The 21,953-nt window shown below is 38.0% G+C and overlaps 2 protein-coding genes across 2 annotated transcripts; both read left to right on the top strand.

Moving 5' to 3' along the window:
* The first annotated feature begins 1,893 nt into the window (after window positions 1-1,893).
* On the top strand, window positions 1,894-6,682 carry LOC141766287 (retinol dehydrogenase 13-like). Its single transcript, XM_074632988.1, has 7 exons — window positions 1,894-2,128; window positions 3,193-3,333; window positions 3,419-3,610; window positions 3,689-3,850; window positions 3,983-4,099; window positions 4,191-4,395; window positions 5,997-6,682. Exons 1-7 carry the CDS (start codon window positions 2,056-2,058, stop codon window positions 6,091-6,093), a joined length of 987 nt encoding a protein of 328 aa, XP_074489089.1. The 5' UTR covers window positions 1,894-2,055; the 3' UTR covers window positions 6,094-6,682.
* A 10,301-nt stretch (window positions 6,683-16,983) lies between these two features.
* On the top strand, window positions 16,984-21,436 carry LOC141766286 (retinol dehydrogenase 13-like). The gene is made up of 7 exons (XM_074632987.1): window positions 16,984-17,218; window positions 18,283-18,423; window positions 18,509-18,700; window positions 18,779-18,940; window positions 19,073-19,189; window positions 19,281-19,485; window positions 21,087-21,436. Exons 1-7 carry the CDS (start codon window positions 17,146-17,148, stop codon window positions 21,181-21,183), a joined length of 987 nt encoding a protein of 328 aa, XP_074489088.1. The 5' UTR covers window positions 16,984-17,145; the 3' UTR covers window positions 21,184-21,436.
* The last annotated feature ends 517 nt before the right edge of the window (window positions 21,437-21,953 follow it).

Genomic DNA, 21,953 nt, shown 5'->3' with positions numbered 1-21,953 from the left:
TATTCTGTTTGGTGGTTTATGAGGCTTTTCAATAATTTCTAGTCTATTTGGTATAATATGTAATTTAGTTAATTTGTTCGACATCATGATAAGGCTGATTTTTCAACCAGTGGTTATGACATTAATGCCAGCTAGACAGAATAAAGCTCTGTCTGTCATGACAATAGAACTGTACTGAAAGCCTTTCCTTTACTCGGGTGACTCTTTACAGCCGTCTGAAGACAGCAGGTATCTGTTAAATCTACAGTATCTGGAGTGATGGAGTGGCCTTCAGTACAGTACAGTATTGTCATGACAGACAGAGCTTTATTCTGTCTAGCTGGCATTAATGTCATAATCGCTGGTTGAAAAATCATCATTAACACTTCGATTCAAAAGAGAAAATGACAGAAAGAAACTTGAAGAAACTAAATCGGATCGTTTTTTTAATTTGTTTTTTTCGTTTTTCGTTTGGAAACAAAAAACAAACAGAGCACCACGTGATTCCGTTTTTCGTTTGTGGTTTAAAACGAAAAAACGAAAAACCCACGTGACTTCCGTTCTTCAATTCAAAACGAATAATGAGAAAAGGAATTCGCAAAAACAAACAAACGGCCCGGTTTGGGTTCGTTTTTCATTTTTTGATTCAGAAACCAAAAACCAGAAAACGGCCGTTTTCTCGTTTTTGGTTTAAAACAAAAAAATAAAAAAACGTTTTTTCCTTTCTGAATTCCAAAGGAAAAACGGATTATCCGATGATACCCAGACCCTCAAACATGATCAACTCAAAACATAATTAAATACACAAAACATATAATGATGCTTAAACCCCAACACAAGCTAACAATGTGCAATACAATGTGTGTATTGTGACAGTATAACATGAAACCTGGAGCTCAGACATCATCATCCAACGCAGTCATCAACTGTTAAAACATCATCACCATCACAGGCTTCCAGTGAGTTTTAGGATAATAATAATAATAATAATAATATTAATAAATTGGACTTATATAGCACCTTTCAAGAAACCCAAGGATGCTTTACAATGAGGGCACTCAAATTCATACTAATAATAAAATGGAGGAAATTGAACTGTAGCTAAGTCATTAATGAGTGATGGGTAGATAGAGTAGATCAACTTTAAGATTATAGTATAGGCCTGAATGCGTTGCCCCTGACTTTTTATTTTACATGGTACAAAGATATGTCCCTGGCACCAAAGTACCAAAAAAGAGTTCTGTAGTTCTGGGTCCAACATGTGGAAAGCAACATCAATTGATGCTTTAAAGATGTTAAAAATCAACTTTTTATCTTTTACTTCTTTAACAAAATTATGTTCACTTCTGCTCAATCTTAGACATTTTTAATTATTAAAATGATAATGATCGCAGTGGTTATGGTAACCATATTTATTATATTATATCATATTATCTATTTCATTTTATTGTATTTTATTTTAATTTTGTTTATTATTTTACTTCCCTTTTTAATTTATTTTAATTTGTAACTGTAAAATTAACTGTCTGACTGTAACATTTGTATTATTTATATTAATTAATTAATATAGTTATTATTATTATTATCATTATTATTATTATTTCTTTTTTGTGTAACTAATTACTGTTATATTTCTATTTCATTTTATTGCATTTTTTTTAATTTTGTTTATTATTTTACTTCCCTTTTTAATTTATTTTAATTTTTAACTGTTGTTTTTCATTTGTATTATTTATATTCATTTGTATTATTATTATTTCTTTTTTTGGTGTCTGAGGCACAGAGCAAAAAGACTAAAGCTTTCGTGAAAATATAAGTTAGAAGATACTTAATATTAAGAACCAATAGGATTCTTCCATAGGATGCCGGTAGGCGGGACTTCCTGGAGGAAGGTTGTGTGTTATGTAGCTGTTTTCAGGGCATTTCTTCTTGTTGGTTTGCGGTCATTTTTGTAGCTCAAAGCGAAAGAAAGGGACCGTGTTAAACAGAAATACATTGGGGAGGCACTGATCTGACTTTAAACAGGAAAAGGTTTAATTCACTAGTATATAAACAGTCTGGAGGATTGGCAGGACAATGCAGACCTTCAAAGCCATAATATCATTTGTTTTCCACTATCCTAAAACTATTGCTGTGGTCACAGCAACAGGTAATTATTTTCTGGAAGAAATAACAACTTGCTTTTATAGTCTAGTGCTAACAAGTGTTAACTTGCTAACAAATGTGCTAACAAATATTCTTCATTTAAAATTCAAACCAAGTGTTTTTAGACATAATGTGACATGTACCTATTTTGCTTTGCTCTTCTGTAATTACTGCATTTACTAGCCCACAATGTGGGCTTTCATTATAGTTATACAAATGAGTGATTTGGTTAAAGCCTTGATTGTTGTCTATATGGTCACATGATGTAAAGTATGATTTTCATAGAGGGATGGATGGATAGACAGAGATTTGACAAAAATCAAGGTACATACATAAGTGTATCAGTGAATAATATTAGTAATATAATAACATCAGTGCGATTGTTTTACGTTTTGTTAATGTATCTTTGGGAATTTTCAAATTTAACAAATCTAAAAATCAATAAATACATGTTTAAAAAAAAATACACGACTGCAGTCCTGACATACAATTAAATAGTCAAGGACAAAAACACAATAAAGCGAACGTTTTCCTTGTGGTCCTCTTAAGAAATTGATCTTCAAGACAAACAAAACACATGCAAACCAAACAGCCAAAACTGAATTATACTAACAGGCAAAACCTAGTTATTAGAGCACACAAAACAGACGCTCTTCAGAGTTTTTGTAAAAATATTTTACAAAGATGTGCTTCAAGAATGGAAGAAATTTATTCTTTAATCTATGAAATGTCAAAAAATATTGAAAAGATTTCCCGGAGAGATTTCCCAATTGGCGTCTTCAAATAGCTTGTTTTTATAAACCCTTTCTACAGTGTTAAAAAGCAGAAAATTAATTTGTTTGAAAGGCTGGAACCAACTTCAGTCATTTTTTTCAAGCAAATATTTGGCATTTTTGCTTGAAAAATTACTGAAATGATAACAAAATAGTTGCCGGTAGTTTGGATTTAAAACCTTTTGACATTTGAGGATATTTTGGTGCTACATTTAAAGGCTGCAGTGCTGTGAACAGGTTTCTCAGTTATCTATGAAAAGCGGAGAGGTATTTAACTGTGTGGACTTTGTTACAGGAGTGGGACTTCTTCGTGTGAAGAAATGGATTGCAGGTGGTGTGTGTCGCAGCAAAGCCTCGTTGGATGGAAAGACCGTCCTGATCACCGGAGGCAACACTGGGATTGGCAAAGAGACCGCTGTTGACCTGGCTGGAAGGGGTTAGTGATGTATCCTGGTTTCGTATTCTAGTCTTTAAATATCTAATTTCATTTGAAATGTACAAGATTTGCTGCTGTGTTTCAGGCGCGAGAGTCATTCTGGCCTGCAGAGACATGGACAGAGCCAATAAAGCTGCAGAAGAGGTGAGGAGGAGGACCGGAAATTACAACATTATTGTCAAGAAGTTGGACTTGGCGTCTCTACAGTCGGTGCGACAACTAGCCAAAGACATCCTGGCGAGCGAAGAGAGGCTGGATGTTCTCATCAATAATGCAGGTAAATGTACAGATCACCTCTGACCCCTGATTGCTGTGATATATCCAACAGCTTTGAGACTTTTATTATTACTTTTAGGTATTATGAGCTGTCCAAAATGGCAGACTGAAGATGGCTTTGAAATGCAGTTCGGTGTGAACCACCTGGGCCATTTCCTTTTGACAAACTGTCTGTTGGATCTCCTGAAGAAATCGTCTCCGAGCCGCGTCGTCAACGTCTCCAGTTTAGCTCATGAAAGAGGTGCAGTTAATTTATCTTTTTCTGTTTCACTTCAAGAGATGTAGATTTTTATTCTCTCTCAGGAATGTCGTCTTTTTAGTGTGTCATTTCATATTTAATACCACGTCTGTGAATACTGCTTTCACTCAACAGGTCAAATCTATTTTGATGACATACATCAGGAGAAAGATTACCGCCCTTGGAAAAGCTATTTCCAAAGTAAACTAGCTAATGTCCTGTTTACAAAGGAGCTGGCTAACAGGCTGCAAGGTATTTAAACCTTTTATAGCTCACACCTATGCAGCGTTTAATAAACTGAATAAAGTGGATACATGATGTCCTATGTCTTGTTATTTTGCAGGTAGCGGAGTAACGACATACAGCCTTCACCCTGGAATAATCCGGACGGAGCTCGGCCGTCACTTCTGGTCCAAAATACCCCTGTGGAAGAGTGTTGTATACACACCACTCAGTTTCCTCATCAAGTCTCCTACAGAAGGGGCTCAGACCACCATCTACTGCGCTGTGGAGGAAAGCCTGCAGGATAAGAGTGGACTCTATTACAGGTCAGTCATTGTAACTCTGTAGACGGTAGCTTCATTATTAGAGGTGAGACAGCCACTATCAAAATATATTAGTATATCGAGATTCTTGGGAGCCCCAGAGCAAAAATTAGTGAACTGTTAACCTCCATTGCTGACAGTGTGATAGCAAACAATTGTCTATTCGTCCAGCAGACTCGGAGTAACATTAGTATTCATTTTGGTTTCACATTCATGGCCACCTGATGAATGTTTTTTTTTCTCTCCACTGACTCCTGACAGAAATATCTGGCTTTTAAGCTGCTAAATGCGCTACAATGTTCATCAGCTCGTCGCTGACTTGTCATTTGGTGCTGGCCAGGTAGCATACAGCGTGCTTATCAGAGCTTTTTTTTGCAGAAGACAGCTGCCTGCTGCAGGTGGAAACTAAGTTGATGAAAGCATAGCTGCAGGCAAGAAAGCCAAAAAGATTTATCTAAAATAAATTAATAGGCTTCCTAGAGCTGAGAGGGACTGCAGAGACACCTACAAGTGACCCCTTTCACATTATACATACAGCACAGTAGTCATTTGATATTCATATTGTTGTATAAAAAAATATGATCGGCACAACATTAAAACTAGATTTTTAGCACAGGGATCTTTTTCGAGACTGGGTGTCAAAATCAGGTTATAAAACAGGGCTCAACCATAGACCATAGTTTTTTGCCATCTACATCTTAGTTATTTGCAACCAGAAGTGACACAAGAGGGTGGAGCTAAGTACAACTGAATGCTGAATAAGACATTTTTAGGCGACCAAAATGTTAAAATTAACTTTCATGAACTGAAAACACACTGTGAAAGGGTTAAAGTTCTACGACGAAAACACAGACAACTCCCAGACCGCCGTGGTAGCAACCTGTCAATTACAAGGTAGCCACGCCCTAAAGCATCCCCTGCTTTATCATCTATTTGACTCTAAATGGGACCATAATTTACTAAATGAACATCATGCTGTATTGAAGAAGACTTGAAACTAGCAATTGAGACCATAAACTCATGTTTACAATGTTTACTGAGGTAATAAATCAAGTGAGAAGTAGGCTCATTTTCTCAGAGTCAGACTTCTTTTTGCAACCAGAGGAGTCACCCCCTGCTGGCTATGTGAAGGAATGCAAGTTTAAGGCACTTCTGCATTGGCTTCACTTTTCAGAGTTGGACTCAACTAAAGGCCCTTATCAGGTCAATGGATATTGTGCTTTAGCAGTGCATATTCCCAAACAAAATATCAATTAATTAAATTACCACAAATCAATGGCCACTCAGTGAATCTGGAGCTTTTGAGGCCAATAAAAACAAAATATTAATTTATTCCTATTGGGTGGAAAATCACTTTGCTTGCAGTCAATGCAGTGGTATATTTTCCTCTTAATAGACAGGAAGATATGTCAATATGTTGCTCATCACAGAATCATCTGATATATCATCAGTATCTTGGATTAAATATTCAGTACCCGTGTATTGTAAGTTACTTTGTGATTCCCATTCTTATCCTGAATCTGAACTTGTTCTCTGGACTAAATGAGCACTGTAGTAACGTATCGAGTCACATGTTTAAGACTAAATTCTTGCACTGATTGCAGCGACTGCGCCCCTAAAACGGCGGCCCCTCAGGGTCTGGATGACGAAGCTGCCAAGAAGCTGTGGGATCTGAGTGCCTCTCTGGTCGGTCTGACATAATCACAGTGACATGGATGCCGATCATCATCACCCTCGTAGCACCAAACGGACTGCCAGGTGGCCTGAGGAAGGACTGGTGCTCTTTCTAATGAGCATCTGTGTAGTGTTGGATTTATTATGTACAAAAGTGCTTACAATGACCTGAAATAACCTGATTGTTGGATTTGTTGTGCATGAAGTGTTTGCGAGGACAGGGAGGATGCACGTTCTGTTCTTTTTGCAAGGTCAAAGAGAGAAAGGAGTCAGAAGGAGATAACAAAGAAGAAGATATGCAGCAAAAACATCACGTGCCATAATCTCATGAATATTACTATTGTGTAAACCATGAATAGGCTGGATCAGGGATAGCTCGGGGTTCAGACTTCGCGAACTGACCCATGCACTGTATGTTGTCAGGGACACGTTGATTGGATCCAGATATCTGTAAACTCTTTTATTTTACTTATGCAACATTGATTGTTCGGAATAAATTGAATCATTATGCTTTAACTCATCTGTTTGGAAATTCTCTTTGTCACACAAGATTAACCAACACGTAACTGGGCCTTGACCTCTTGGAGGTAGAAGGCCAGTTCCTTCACTAGACAGAATAAAGCTCTGTCTGTCATGACAATAGTACTGTACTGAAGGCCACTCCATCACTCCAGATACTGTAGATTTAACAGATACCTGCTGTCTTCAGACGGCTGTAAAGAGTCACCCGAGTAAAGGAAAGGCTTTCAGTACAGTTCTATTGTCATGACAGACAGAGCTTTATTCTGTCTAGCTGGCATTAATGTCATAACCACTGGTTGAAAAATCAGCCTTATCATGATGTCGAACAAATTAACTAAATTACATATTATACCAAATAGACTAGAAATTATTGAAAAGCCTCATAAACCACCAAACAGAATACAGAAAGTTAGTGATTTCAGTTTTTTAGTGAACTGTTGGATTTATTATGTACAAAAGTGGTTACAATGACCTGAAATAACCTGCTTATAAGGGAAGCTGAAAACTGTTGTATTGTTTCATGATTGCTCAATAACTGTCTCTCAATTATTAGCTTCTAAGGGCATAACTCAGGGTGAAGGAATGAAGGACTTTGGGCTGTTCAGTTGTTGTTGTTGCACTGTTTTGTTCCTTGAGGAGGTGATTCGGTGACTGTAGATTTCTATATAGTCACATTGTAATAATCTCCGGCAGCATTTGGAGAGGCTTTGAACTACTCAAGGGCGAGGACAGGGGGGAGGCACACGGGACTGCATGTTCTGTTCTTTTCACAAGGTCACGGGAGGATGGAGTCAGAAGAAGAAACAAAAAAGAAGATATGCAGCAAAAACATCACGTGCCATAAGCTCATGAATATTGATATTGTGTAAACCATAAAAACGCTGGATCAGGGATAGCTCGGGGTTCAGACTTCGCGAACTGACCCATGCATTGTATGTTGTCAGGGACACGTTGATTGGATCCAGAATTCTGTAAACTCTGTTATCTTACTTATGCAACATTAATTGTTCGGAATAAATTGTATTATTATGCTTTAACCCGTCTGTTTGGAAAATCTCTTTGTCACACAAGATTAACCAACACGTAACTGTGCCCTGACCTCTTGGAGTTAGAGGGCCGGTTCCTTCAGAACTCAGGCTGATTAATCCTCATATTAGACTATGATGTCTGAAGGTTGGCAAACATGCTGATCAACCATACTTATCTATCATTGATCATGTTTATTGACTTGACTTTTCATATATAAATGCGTCAAAATTTAAAATTTGACTGAAAAGAAAATCCTTGGGGATTGAGGAGTGGTGACCTCTGACCCCTACGGTGGGTAACGTCACAGAAGGCCCACTCATAAAATGCACTGACTTCACTGGTACCGAATCTCCCTCCAAACTAAATTGTAAAGCTGACGGCCCCTCAATATGAACTGATCAATACTGTAAGGGACCAAGCAGTGAAGCAACGAGGAAACAGGAGTTGTTGAAATAATTTGGGCTTTTTATTCAGCCAAAAAATAACAAAACATTATTAAACAATAATTGAATACCTAGGTCTAACAAAAAAAGAGGTTAAAGTAATATAACAATACTTATTCCCACTATTAAACCAGATGTTAACTGAACAAAAACTAACCTCCACAATGAACCATGAGGGCAGATATATATAGGGCTTAGCCAAACCAAAATAGAACACAAAGGGGTAAACAAGATGGACACAAAATATAATTAAATACCAAGCAGAACTAACTACAACCAAATCCCCCCCATAACATTGCAGCACTTGGTTTGGCCCAGTTTGAGTCCTCATGGCAGCACTTGGTTTGAGTCCTCAGACACGCCCCTATCTCCACCAGGAAGTCAGCTCCCCCAACAGCCAACTCAAACAAAGAAACAAATGATTAATATAACAAATAATAATATGTGTAACCTCACAGTGTTAATGTGTGAATCTAAACTATATAAGGTTAAACACAAATAAGTGATGTTAATTGTAAAGGTATAGTTGGCTGCAAATTAAATGAACCTGTGTAGGTAGTAAACTAATGAGATGAGAGAGTGTGAATCGGAATGATATTACCCTGTGTGGCTGTGACCATCACAAATACAATCAAACTTTATTGTCCACCAGGGTGGATTTTTCTCTTCGGCTCACAAAACACAGAAAACAACAGACAGCAGTTAGTAAAAAACAGAGACAGGTTATGTTACACATTAAAAACAGTTCATGTCAGTGTCTGTGGCTCAGATCTGCTCAGTCACTGTGTTGAGTTAAGAGTATTGATGGCATTTGGGATGAAAGACTTTTTAAACACATGTTTAGTTGCCAGAGGGGCTCTATAGCGCCTCCCGACTGGCTGCAGAGAGGATGGGAGCTATCTGCCAGGATGCTCCTCGCTTTCTTCCTCGTCCTTTCTGTAAAAAGTTGAGTCAAGGGCTTTTGGGGTTTACCACCTATTTTGCCTACCATTGACACAATCCTAGACAGTTTATTCTTCTATCTACAGTGTAGGTGACCGTACCAGGCAGGAAGGTTAAAGGTTAAAATCCTCTCAACAATAGTTTTGTACACTAATTCTAAAATCTGCCGGCTGACACCGAGGCCACTAAGTTTCCTTAGAAGATAAAGTCGCTGTGAGCATCTCTTGAAGATATACTCTGTATTTTCAGAGAAGCTCACCTGGGTGTCCAGGACTGTACCGAGGTATTTAAAGTATTCCACAGTTTCAACATGTTGGCCATCAAGTGAAACTGGCTCTGTGATCAAATGTTGTTTTGTGCAGCACATGAAAAATTCTTTCTTCTCAGCCACATTGATTTCTAGCTGGCTAGTGTGACACCGTGTCTGAAGGGCTGTAGTGTGGGCCAGATAGGCAGCTTCACCTAGTGGGCCTGTTTCCTGTAAAAGGCCAACTAAGGCCATGTCATCCACATACTTAAACAGTCTAAAATGTTTCTCATTGGTCATAAATTCATTAGTAAAAAGAGAGAATAGCACAGGGGAAAGAACACAGCCTTGTGGGCAGCCTGTCTGACATGTTCTCCCTGACACAGACCCTCTGATCCACACAACTAACCCTGTGTTGATGTTGAGATCAAGGAGCCTTTTCAGGAGAATATGTGTCTTCATTGAGTTAAAAGCTGAGCTAAAATCCACAAATAAAGCTCTGGCATAACCTTTAGGATGCATAAGGTGTTTTGTGGACGGTGTTAAGCAGTCAGCACAGCGTCGTCTGGGCCTCTGTTGCTCTTATTTAAGCGAACTGGAGCAGATCTAGCTTAGTAGCCACTGTGCTGGTCAGGTGGCTGGCAAGAACTCGTTCCATGGTTTTACACAATATGGAGGTTATTGCGATGGGCCACAGATCATTTGACTTACTTGCGCCTGGCTTTTTTAGCACAGGCCTAATTATTGTGAATTTCCATGATTTTGGCACAGTGTAGGTGTCTAGGATATATAATTAATTAGGCTTTTTTAGGTACAGTATGTATTTATTTAGCCTATTTATCTTCTACTGTTACCTCGATCATGTGCTTAAATAATGTTACACTTTTATAATATGACCAAACTATCTTCTTGGCTTTTATTTTGACATGTTTGCCTTCACTTCCTGGTCACGTGACTGCCGTTCTCCGCTCCTCGATTCAGAAGAGAAAATGACAGAAAGAAACTTGAAGAAACTAAATCGGATCGTTTTTTTAATTTGTTTTTTTCGTTTTTCGTTTGGAAACAAAAAACAAACAGAGCACCACGTGATTCCGTTTTTCGTTTGTGGTTTAAAACGAAAAAACGAAAAACCCACGTGACTTCCGTTCTTCAATTCAAAACGAATAATGAGAAAAGGAATTCGCAAAAACAAACAAACGGCCCGGTTTGGGTTCGTTTTTCATTTTTTGATTCAGAAACGAAAAACGAGAAAACGGCCGTTTTAAGGTTGTATTGTATTGTATTGATCAGATCATATTGAGGGGCCGTCAGCTTTACAATTTAGTTTGGAGGGAGATTCGGTACCAGTGAAGTCAGTGCATTTTATGAGTAGGCCTTCTGTGACGTTACCCACCGTAGGGGTCAGAGGTCACCACTCCTCAATCTCCAAGGATTTTCTTTTCAGTCAAATTTTGAATTTTGACGCATTTATAGATGAAAAGTCAAGTCAATAAACATGATCAATGATAGAGAAGTATGGTTGATCAGCATGTTTGCCAACCTTCAGACATCATAGTCTAATATGAGGATTAATCAGCCTGAGTTCACTAAAAAACTGAAATCACTAACTTTCTGTATTCTGTTTGGTGGTTTATGATGCTTTTCAATCATTTCTAGTCTATTTGGTAGTATATGTAATTTAGTTAATTTGTTCGACATCATGATAAGACTGATTTTTCAACCAGTGGTTATGACATTAATGCCAGCTAGACAGAATAAAGCTCTGTCTGTCATGACAATAGAACTGTACTGAAAGCCTTTCCTTTACTCGGGTGACTCTTTACAGCCGTCTGAAGACAGCAGGTATCTGTTAAATCTACAGTATCTGGAGTGATGAAGTGGCCTTCAGTACAGTACTATTGTCATGACAGACAGAGCTTTATTCTGTCTAGTGAAGGAACTGGCCTTCTACCTCCAAGAGGTCAAGGCCCAGTTACGTGTTGGTTAATCTTGTGTGACAAAGAGAATTTCCAAACAGATGAGTTAAAGCATAATGATTCAATTTATTCCGAACAATCAATGTTGCATAAGTAAAATAAAAGAGTTTACAGATATCTGGATCCAATCAACGTGTCCCTGACAACATACAATGCATGGGTCAGTTCGCGAAGTCTGAACCCCGAGCTATCCCTGATCCAGCCTATTCATGGTTTACACAATAGTAATATTCATGAGATTATGGCACGTGATGTTTTTGCTGCATATCTTCTTCTTTGTTTCTCCTTCTGACTCCTTTCTCTCTTTGACCTTGCAAAAAGAACAGAACGTGCCTCCTCCCTGTCCTCGCAAACACTTCATGCACAACAAATCCAACAATCAGGTTATTTCAGGTCATTGTAAGCACTTTTGTACATAATAAATCCAACACTAGCTGGCATTAATGTCATAATCGCTTGTTGAAAAATTAGCATTATCATGATGTAGAACTACTCGGCTACAGCCTTCCTAATGGAGTAAAATGATCAGGTGGAAGTGTCAGGTGTGTTGAAAGGAGTAGCCACATAGTGCTTCTCACCTGCCGACATAAAGAAACAGCCCATAGTAAGAGTGTGAGAGAGAAAAGTGTCAATTATGTGAGAGTTCTGTATAACATCTGTAGAGACCCTCCCTGTAATTTATCACACACTTTTTGGATAAAAGACATTCATGTGTTAATGAAAAGAACAAAACAAAAAAATATCTATGTATGTATTTATTTGTGTATTTATTTAGCCTATCTATCTTCTACTGTTACCTAGATTCTGAGCTTAAATAATGTTACACTTTTATAGAATGACCAAACTATCTTCTTGGCTTTTATTTTGACATGTTTGCCTTCACTTCCTGGTCACGTGACTGCCGTTCTCCGCTCCTCGATTCAAAAGAGAAAATGACAGAAAGAAACTTGAAGAAACTAAATCGGATCGTTTTTTTAATTTTTTTTTTTCGTTTTTCGTTTGGAAACAAAAAACAAACAGAGCACCACGTGATTCCGTTTTTCAATTCAAAACGAATAATGAGAAAAGGAATTCGCAAAAATCCGATGATACCCAGACCAACCGGGGTCTGGGTATCATCGGATATTCCGTTTTTCCTTTGGAATTCAGAAAGGAAAAAACTTTTTTTTATTTTTTCGTTTTAAACCAAAAACCAGAAAACGGCCGTTTTCTCGTTTTTCGTTTCTGAATCAAAAAATGAAAAAAGAACCCAAACCGGGCCGTTTGTTTGTTTTTGCGAATTCCTTTTCTCATTATTCGTTTTGAATTGAAGAACGGAAGTCACGTGGGTTTTTCGTTTTTTCGTTTTAAACCACAAACGAAAAACGGAATCACGTGGTGCTCTGTTTGTTTTTTGTTTCCAAACGAAAAACGAAAAAAACAAATTAAAAAAACGATCCGATTTAGTTTCTTCAAGTTTCTTTCTGTCATTTTCTCTTCTGAATCGAGGAGCGGAGAACGGCAGTCACGTGACCAGGAAGTGAAGGCAAACATGTCAAAATAAAAGCCAAGAAGATAGTTTGGTCATATTATAAAAGTGTAACATTATTTAAGCACATGATCGAGGTAACAGTAGAAGATAAATAGGCTAAATAAATACATACTGTACCTAAAAAAGCCTAATTAATTATATATCCTAGACACCTACACTGTGCCAAAATCATGGAAATTCACAATAATTAGGCCTGTGCTAAAAAAGCCAGGCGCAAGTAAGTCAAATGATCTGTGGCCCATCGCAATAACCTCCATATTGTGTAAAACCATGGAACGAGTTCTTGCCAGCCACCTGACCAGCACAGTGGCTACTAAGCTAGATCTGCTCCAGTTCGCTTAAATAAGAGCAACAGAGGCCCAGACGACGCTGTGCTGACTGCTTAACACCGTCCACAAAACACCTTATGCATCCTAAAGGTTATGCCAGAGCTTTATTTGTGGATTTTAGCTCAGCTTTTAACTCAATGAAGACACATATTCTCCTGAAAAGGCTCCTTGATCTCAACATCAACACAGGGTTAGTTGTGTGGATCAGAGGGTCTGTGTCAGGGAGAACATGTCAGACAGGCTGCCCACAAGGCTGTGTTCTTTCCCCTGTGCTATTCTCTCTTTTTACTAATGAATTTATGACCAATGAGAAACATTTTAGACTGTTTAAGTATGTGGATGACATGGCCTTAGTTGGCCTTTTACAGGAAACAGGCCCACTAGGTGAAGCTGCCTATCTGGCCCACACTACAGCCCTTCAGACACGGTGTCACACTAGCCAGCTAGAAATCAATGTGGCTGAGAAGAAAGAATTTTTCATGTGCTGCACAAAACAACATTTGATCACAGAGCCAGTTTCACTTGATGGCCAACATGTTGAAACTGTGGAATACTTTAAATACCTCGGTACAGTCCTGGACACCCAGGTGAGCTTCTCTGAAAATACAGAGTATATCTTCAAGAGATGCTCACAGCGACTTTATCTTCTAAGGAAACTTAGTGGCCTCGGTGTCAGCCGGCAGATTTTAGAATTAGTGTACAAAACTATTGTTGAGAGGATTTTAACCTTTAACCTTCCTGCCTGGTACGGTCACCTACACTGTAGATAGAAGAATAAACTGTCTAGGATTGTGTCAATGGTAGGCAAAATAGGTGGTAAACCCCAAAAGCCCTTGACTCAACTTTTTACAGAAAGGACGAGGAAGAAAGCGAGGAGCATCCTGGCAGATAGCTCCCATCCTCTCTGCAGCCAGTCGGGAGGCGCTATAGAGCCCCTCTGGCAACTAAACATGTGTTTAAAAAGTCTTTCATCCCAAATGCCATCAATACTCTTAACTCAACACAGTGACTGAGCAGATCTGAGCCACAGACACTGACATGAACTGTTTTTAATGTGTAACATAACCTGTCTCTGTTTTTTACTAACTGCTGTCTGTTGTTTTCTGTGTTTTGTGAGCCGAAGAGAAAAATCCACCCTGGTGGACAATAAAGTTTGATTGTATTGATCAGTTCATATTGAGGGGCCGTCAGCTTTACAATTTAGTTTGGAGGGAGATTCGGTACCAGTGAAGTCAGTGCATTTTATGAGTGGGCCTTCTGTGACGTTACTCACCGTAGGGGTCAGAGGTCACCACTCCTCAATCCCCAAGGATTTTCTTTTCAGTCAAATTTTCAATTTTGACGCATTTATAGATGAAAAGTCAAGTCAATAAACATGATCAATGATAGATAAGTATGGTTGATCAGCATGTTTGCCAACCTTCAGACATCATAGTCTAATATGAGGATTAATCAGCCTGAGTTCTGAAGGAACCGGCCCTCTACCTCCAACAGGTCAGGGCACAGTTACGTGTTGGTTAATCTTGTGTGACAAAGAGATTTTCCAAACAGACGGGTTAAAGCATAATAATACAATTTATTCCGAACAATTAATGTTGCATAAGTAAGATAACAGAGTTTACAGAATTCTGGATCCAATCAACGTGTCCCTGACAACATACAATGCATGGGTCAGTTCGCGAAGTCTGAACCCCGAGCTATCCCTGATCCAGCGTTTTTATGGTTTACACAATATCAATATTCATGAGCTTATGGCACGTGATGTTTTTGCTGCATATCTTCTTTTTTGTTTCTTCTTCTGACTCCATCCTCCCGTGACCTTGTGAAAAGAACAGAACATGCAGTCCCATGCAGCTAATAATTGAGAGACAGTTATTGAGCAATCATGAAACAATACAACAGTTTTCAGCTTCCCTTATAAGCAGGTTATTTCAGGTCATTGTAAGCACTTTTGTACATAATAAATCCAACAGTTCACTAAAAAACTGAAATCACTAACTTTCTGTATTCTGTTTGGTGGTTTATGAGGCTTTTCAATAATTTCTAGTCTATTTGGTATAATATGTAATTTAGTTAATTTGTTCGACATCATGATAAGGCTGATTTTTCAACCAGTGGTTATGACATTAATGCCAGCTAGACAGAATAAAGCTCTGTCTGTCATGACAATAGAACTGTACTGAAAGCCTTTCCTTTACTCGGGTGACTCTTTACAGCCGTCTGAAGACAGCAGGTATCTGTTAAATCTACAGTATCTGGAGTGATGGAGTGGCCTTCAGTACAGTACAGTATTGTCATGACAGACAGAGCTTTATTCTGTCTAGCTGGCATTAATGTCATAATCGCTGGTTGAAAAATCATCATTAACACTTCGATTCAAAAGAGAAAATGACAGAAAGAAACTTGAAGAAACTAAATCGGATCGTTTTTTTAATTTGTTTTTTTCGTTTTTCGTTTGGAAACAAAAAACAAACAGAGCACCACGTGATTCCGTTTTTCGTTTGTGGTTTAAAACGAAAAAACGAAAAACCCACGTGACTTCCGTTCTTCAATTCAAAACGAATAATGAGAAAAGGAATTCGCAAAAACAAACAAACGGCCCGGTTTGGGTTCGTTTTTCATTTTTTGATTCAGAAACCAAAAACCAGAAAACGGCCGTTTTCTCGTTTTTGGTTTAAAACAAAAAAATAAAAAAACGTTTTTTCCTTTCTGAATTCCAAAGGAAAAACGGATTATCCGATGATACCCAGACCCTCAAACATGATCAACTCAAAACATAATTAAATACACAAAACATATAATGATGCTTAAACCCCAACACAAGCTAACAATGTGCAATACAATGTGTGTATTGTGACAGTATAACATGAAACCTGGAGCTCAGACATCATCATCCAACGCAGTCATCAACTGTTAAAACATCATCACCATCACAGGCTTCCAGTGAGTTTTAGGATAATAATAATAATAATAATAATATTAATAAATTGGACTTATATAGCACCTTTCAAGAAACCCAAGGATGCTTTACAATGAGGGCACTCAAATTCATACTAATAATAAAATGGAGGAAATTGAACTGTAGCTAAGTCATTAATGAGTGATGGGTAGATAGAGTAGATCAACTTTAAGATTATAGTATAGGCCTGAATGCGTTGCCCCTGACTTTTTATTTTACATGGTACAAAGATATGTCCCTGGCACCAAAGTACCAAAAAAGAGTTCTGTAGTTCTGGGTCCAACATGTGGAAAGCAACATCAATTGATGCTTTAAAGATGTTAAAAATCAACTTTTTATCTTTTACTTCTTTAACAAAATTATGTTCACTTCTGCTCAATCTTAGACATTTTTAATTATTAAAATGATAATGATCGCAGTGGTTATGGTAACCATATTTATTATATTATATCATATTATCTATTTCATTTTATTGTATTTTATTTTAATTTTGTTTATTATTTTACTTCCCTTTTTAATTTATTTTAATTTGTAACTGTAAAATTAACTGTCTGACTGTAACATTTGTATTATTTATATTAATTAATTAATATAGTTATTATTATTATTATCATTATTATTATTATTTCTTTTTTGTGTAACTAATTACTGTTATATTTCTATTTCATTTTATTGCATTTTTTTTAATTTTGTTTATTATTTTACTTCCCTTTTTAATTTATTTTAATTTTTAACTGTTGTTTTTCATTTGTATTATTTATATTCATTTGTATTATTATTATTTCTTTTTTTGGTGTCTGAGGCACAGAGCAAAAAGACTAAAGCTTTCGTGAAAATATAAGTTAGAAGATACTTAATATTAAGAACCAATAGGATTCTTCCATAGGATGCCGGTAGGCGGGACTTCCTGGAGGAAGGTTGTGTGTTATGTAGCTGTTTTCAGGGCATTTCTTCTTGTTGGTTTGCGGTCATTTTTGTAGCTCAAAGCGAAAGAAAGGGACCGTGTTAAACAGAAATACATTGGGGAGGCACTGATCTGACTTTAAACAGGAAAAGGTTTAATTCACTAGTATATAAACAGTCTGGAGGATTGGCAGGACAATGCAGACCTTCACAGCCATAAGATCATTTGTTTTCCACTATCCTAAAACTATTGCTGTGGTCACAGCAACAGGTAATTATTTTCTGGAAGAAATAACAACTTGCTTTTATAGTCTAGTGCTAACAAGTGTTAACTTGCTAACAAATGTGCTAACAAATATTCTTCATTTAAAATTCAAACCAAGTGTTTTTAGACATAATGTGACATGTACCTATTTTGCTTTGCTCTTCTGTAATTACTGCATTTACTAGCCCACAATGTGGGCTTTCATTATAGTTATACAAATGAGTGATTTGGTTAAAGCCTTGATTGTTGTCTATATGGTCACATGATGTAAAGTATGATTTTCATAGAGGGATGGATGGATAGACAGAGATTTGACAAAAATCAAGGTACATACATAAGTGTATCAGTGAATAATATTAGTAATATAATAACATCAGTGCGATTGTTTTACGTTTTGTTAATGTATCTTTGGGAATTTTCAAATTTAACAAATCTAAAAATCAATAAATACATGTTTAAAAAAAAATACACGACTGCAGTCCTGACATACAATTAAATAGTCAAGGACAAAAACACAATAAAGCGAACGTTTTCCTTGTGGTCCTCTTAAGAAATTGATCTTCAAGACAAACAAAACACATGCAAACCAAACAGCCAAAACTGAATTATACTAACAGGCAAAACCTAGTTATTAGAGCACACAAAACAGACGCTCTTCAGAGTTTTTGTAAAAATATTTTACAAAGATGTGCTTCAAGAATGGAAGAAATTTATTCTTTAATCTATGAAATGTCAAAAAATATTGAAAAGATTTCCCGGAGAGATTTCCCAATTGGCGTCTTCAAATAGCTTGTTTTTATAAACCCTTTCTACAGTGTTAAAAAGCAGAAAATTAATTTGTTTGAAAGGCTGGAACCAACTTCAGTCATTTTTTTCAAGCAAATATTTGGCATTTTTGCTTGAAAAATTACTGAAATGATAACAAAATAGTTGCCGGTAGTTTGGATTTAAAACCTTTTGACATTTGAGGATATTTTGGTGCTACATTTAAAGGCTGCAGTGCTGTGAACAGGTTTCTCAGTTATCTATGAAAAGCGGAGAGGTATTTAACTGTGTGGACTTTGTTACAGGAGTGGGACTTCTTCGTGTGAAGAAATGGATTGCAGGTGGTGTGTGTCGCAGCAAAGCCTCGTTGGATGGAAAGACCGTCCTGATCACCGGAGGCAACACTGGGATTGGCAAAGAGACCGCTGTTGACCTGGCTGGAAGGGGTTAGTGATGTATCCTGGTTTCGTATTCTAGTCTTTAAATATCTAATTTCATTTGAAACGTACAAGATTTGCTGCTGTGTTTCAGGCGCGAGAGTCATTCTGGCCTGCAGAGACATGGACAGAGCCAATAAAGCTGCAGAAGAGGTGAGGAGGAGGACCGGAAATTACAACATTATTGTCAAGAAGTTGGACTTGGCGTCTCTACAGTCGGTGCGACAACTAGCCAAAGACATCCTGGCGAGCGAAGAGAGGCTGGATGTTCTCATCAATAATGCAGGTAAATGTACAGATCACCTCTGACCCCTGATTGCTGTGATATATCCAACAGCTTTGAGACTTTTATTATTACTTTTAGGTATTATGAGCTGTCCAAAATGGCAGACTGAAGATGGCTTTGAAATGCAGTTCGGTGTGAACCACCTGGGCCATTTCCTTTTGACAAACTGTCTGTTGGATCTCCTGAAGAAATCGTCTCCGAGCCGCGTCGTCAACGTCTCCAGTTTAGCTCATGAAAGAGGTGCAGTTAATTTATCTTTTTCTGTTTCACTTCAAGAGATGTAGATTTTTATTCTCTCTCAGGAATGTCGTCTTTTTAGTGTGTCATTTCATATTTAATACCACGTCTGTGAATACTGCTTTCACTCAACAGGTCAAATCTATTTTGATGACATACATCAGGAGAAAGATTACCGCCCTTGGAAAAGCTATTTCCAAAGTAAACTAGCTAATGTCCTGTTTACAAAGGAGCTGGCTAACAGGCTGCAAGGTATTTAAACCTTTTATAGCTCACACCTATGCAGCGTTTAATAAACTGAATAAAGTGGATACATGATGTCCTATGTCTTGTTATTTTGCAGGTAGCGGAGTAACGACATACAGCCTTCACCCTGGAATAATCCGGACGGAGCTCGGCCGTCACTTCTGGTCCAAAATACCCCTGTGGAAGAGTGTTGTATACACACCACTCAGTTTCCTCATCAAGTCTCCTACAGAAGGGGCTCAGACCACCATCTACTGCGCTGTGGAGGAAAGCCTGCAGGATAAGAGTGGACTCTATTACAGGTCAGTCATTGTAACTCTGTAGACGGTAGCTTCATTATTAGAGGTGAGACAGCCACTATCAAAATATATTAGTATATCGAGATTCTTGGGAGCCCCAGAGCAAAAATTAGTGAACTGTTAACCTCCATTGCTGACAGTGTGATAGCAAACAATTGTCTATTCGTCCAGCAGACTCGGAGTAACATTAGTATTCATTTTGGTTTCACATTCATGGCCACCTGATGAATGTTTTTTTTTCTCTCCACTGACTCCTGACAGAAATATCTGGCTTTTAAGCTGCTAAATGCGCTACAATGTTCATCAGCTCGTCGCTGACTTGTCATTTGGTGCTGGCCAGGTAGCATACAGCGTGCTTATCAGAGCTTTTTTTTGCAGAAGACAGCTGCCTGCTGCAGGTGGAAACTAAGTTGATGAAAGCATAGCTGCAGGCAAGAAAGCCAAAAAGATTTATCTAAAATAAATTAATAGGCTTCCTAGAGCTGAGAGGGACTGCAGAGACACCTACAAGTGACCCCTTTCACATTATACATACAGCACAGTAGTCATTTGATATTCATATTGTTGTATAAAAAAATATGATCGGCACAACATTAAAACTAGATTTTTAGCACAGGGATCTTTTTCGAGACTGGGTGTCAAAATCAGGTTATAAAACAGGGCTCAACCATAGACCATAGTTTTTTGCCATCTACATCTTAGTTATTTGCAACCAGAAGTGACACAAGAGGGTGGAGCTAAGTACAACTGAATGCTGAATAAGACATTTTTAGGCGACCAAAATGTTAAAATTAACTTTCATGAACTGAAAACACACTGTGAAAGGGTTAAAGTTCTACGACGAAAACACAGACAACTCCCAGACCGCCGTGGTAGCAACCTGTCAATTACAAGGTAGCCACGCCCTAAAGCATCCCCTGCTTTATCATCTATTTGACTCTAAATGGGACCATAATTTACTAAATGAACATCATGCTGTATTGAAGAAGACTTGAAACTAGCAATTGAGACCATAAACTCATGTTTACAATGTTTACTGAGGTAATAAATCAAGTGAGAAGTAGGCTCATTTTCTCAGAGTCAGACTTCTTTTTGCAACCAGAGGAGTCACCCCCTGCTGGCTATGTGAAGGAATGCAAGTTTAAGGCACTTCTGCATTGGCTTCACTTTTCAGAGTTGGACTCAACTAAAGGCCCTTATCAGGTCAATGGATATTGTGCTTTAGCAGTGCATATTCCCAAACAAAATATCAATTAATTAAATTACCACAAATCAATGGCCACTCAGTGAATCTGGAGCTTTTGAGGCCAATAAAAACAAAATATTAATTTATTCCTATTGGGTGGAAAATCACTTTGCTTGCAGTCAATGCAGTGGTATATTTTCCTCTTAATAGACAGGAAGATATGTCAATATGTTGCTCATCACAGAATCATCTGATATATCATCAGTATCTTGGATTAAATATTCAGTACCCGTGTATTGTAAGTTACTTTGTGATTCCCATTCTTATCCTGAATCTGAACTTGTTCTCTGGACTAAATGAGCACTGTAGTAACGTATCGAGTCACATGTTTAAGACTAAATTCTTGCACTGATTGCAGCGACTGCGCCCCTAAAACGGCGGCCCCTCAGGGTCTGGATGACGAAGCTGCCAAGAAGCTGTGGGATCTGAGTGCCTCTCTGGTCGGTCTGACATAATCACAGTGACATGGATGCCGATCATCATCACCCTCGTAGCACCAAACGGACTGCCAGGTGGCCTGAGGAAGGACTGGTGCTCTTTCTAATGAGCATCTGTGTAGTGTTGGATTTATTATGTACAAAAGTGCTTACAATGACCTGAAATAACCTGATTGTTGGATTTGTTGTGCATGAAGTGTTTGCGAGGACAGGGAGGATGCACGTTCTGTTCTTTTTGCAAGGTCAAAGAGAGAAAGGAGTCAGAAGGAGATAACAAAGAAGAAGATATGCAGCAAAAACATCACGTGCCATAATCTCATGAATATTACTATTGTGTAAACCATGAATAGGCTGGATCAGGGATAGCTCGGGGTTCAGACTTCGCGAACTGACCCATGCATTGTATGTTGTCAGGGACACGTTGATTGGATCCAGATATCTGTAAACTCTTTTATTTTACTTATGCAACATTGATTGTTCGGAATAAATTGAATCATTATGCTTTAACTCATCTGTTTGGAAATTCTCTTTGTCACACAAGATTAACCAACACGTAACTGGGCCTTGACCTCTTGGAGGTAGAAGGCCAGTTCCTTCACTAGACAGAATAAAGCTCTGTCTGTCATGACAATAGTACTGTACTGAAGGCCACTCCATCACTCCAGATACTGTAGATTTAACAGATACCTGCTGTCTTCAGACGGCTGTAAAGAGTCACCCGAGTAAAGGAAAGGCTTTCAGTACAGTTCTATTGTCATGACAGACAGAGCTTTATTCTGTCTAGCTGG

The sequence above is a fragment of the Sebastes fasciatus genome, chromosome 4 (assembly GCF_043250625.1).
Source record: "Sebastes fasciatus isolate fSebFas1 chromosome 4, fSebFas1.pri, whole genome shotgun sequence".
NCBI lineage: Eukaryota > Metazoa > Chordata > Actinopteri > Perciformes > Sebastidae > Sebastes > Sebastes fasciatus.
This window is presented reverse-complemented; position numbering and strand designations above follow the sequence as displayed.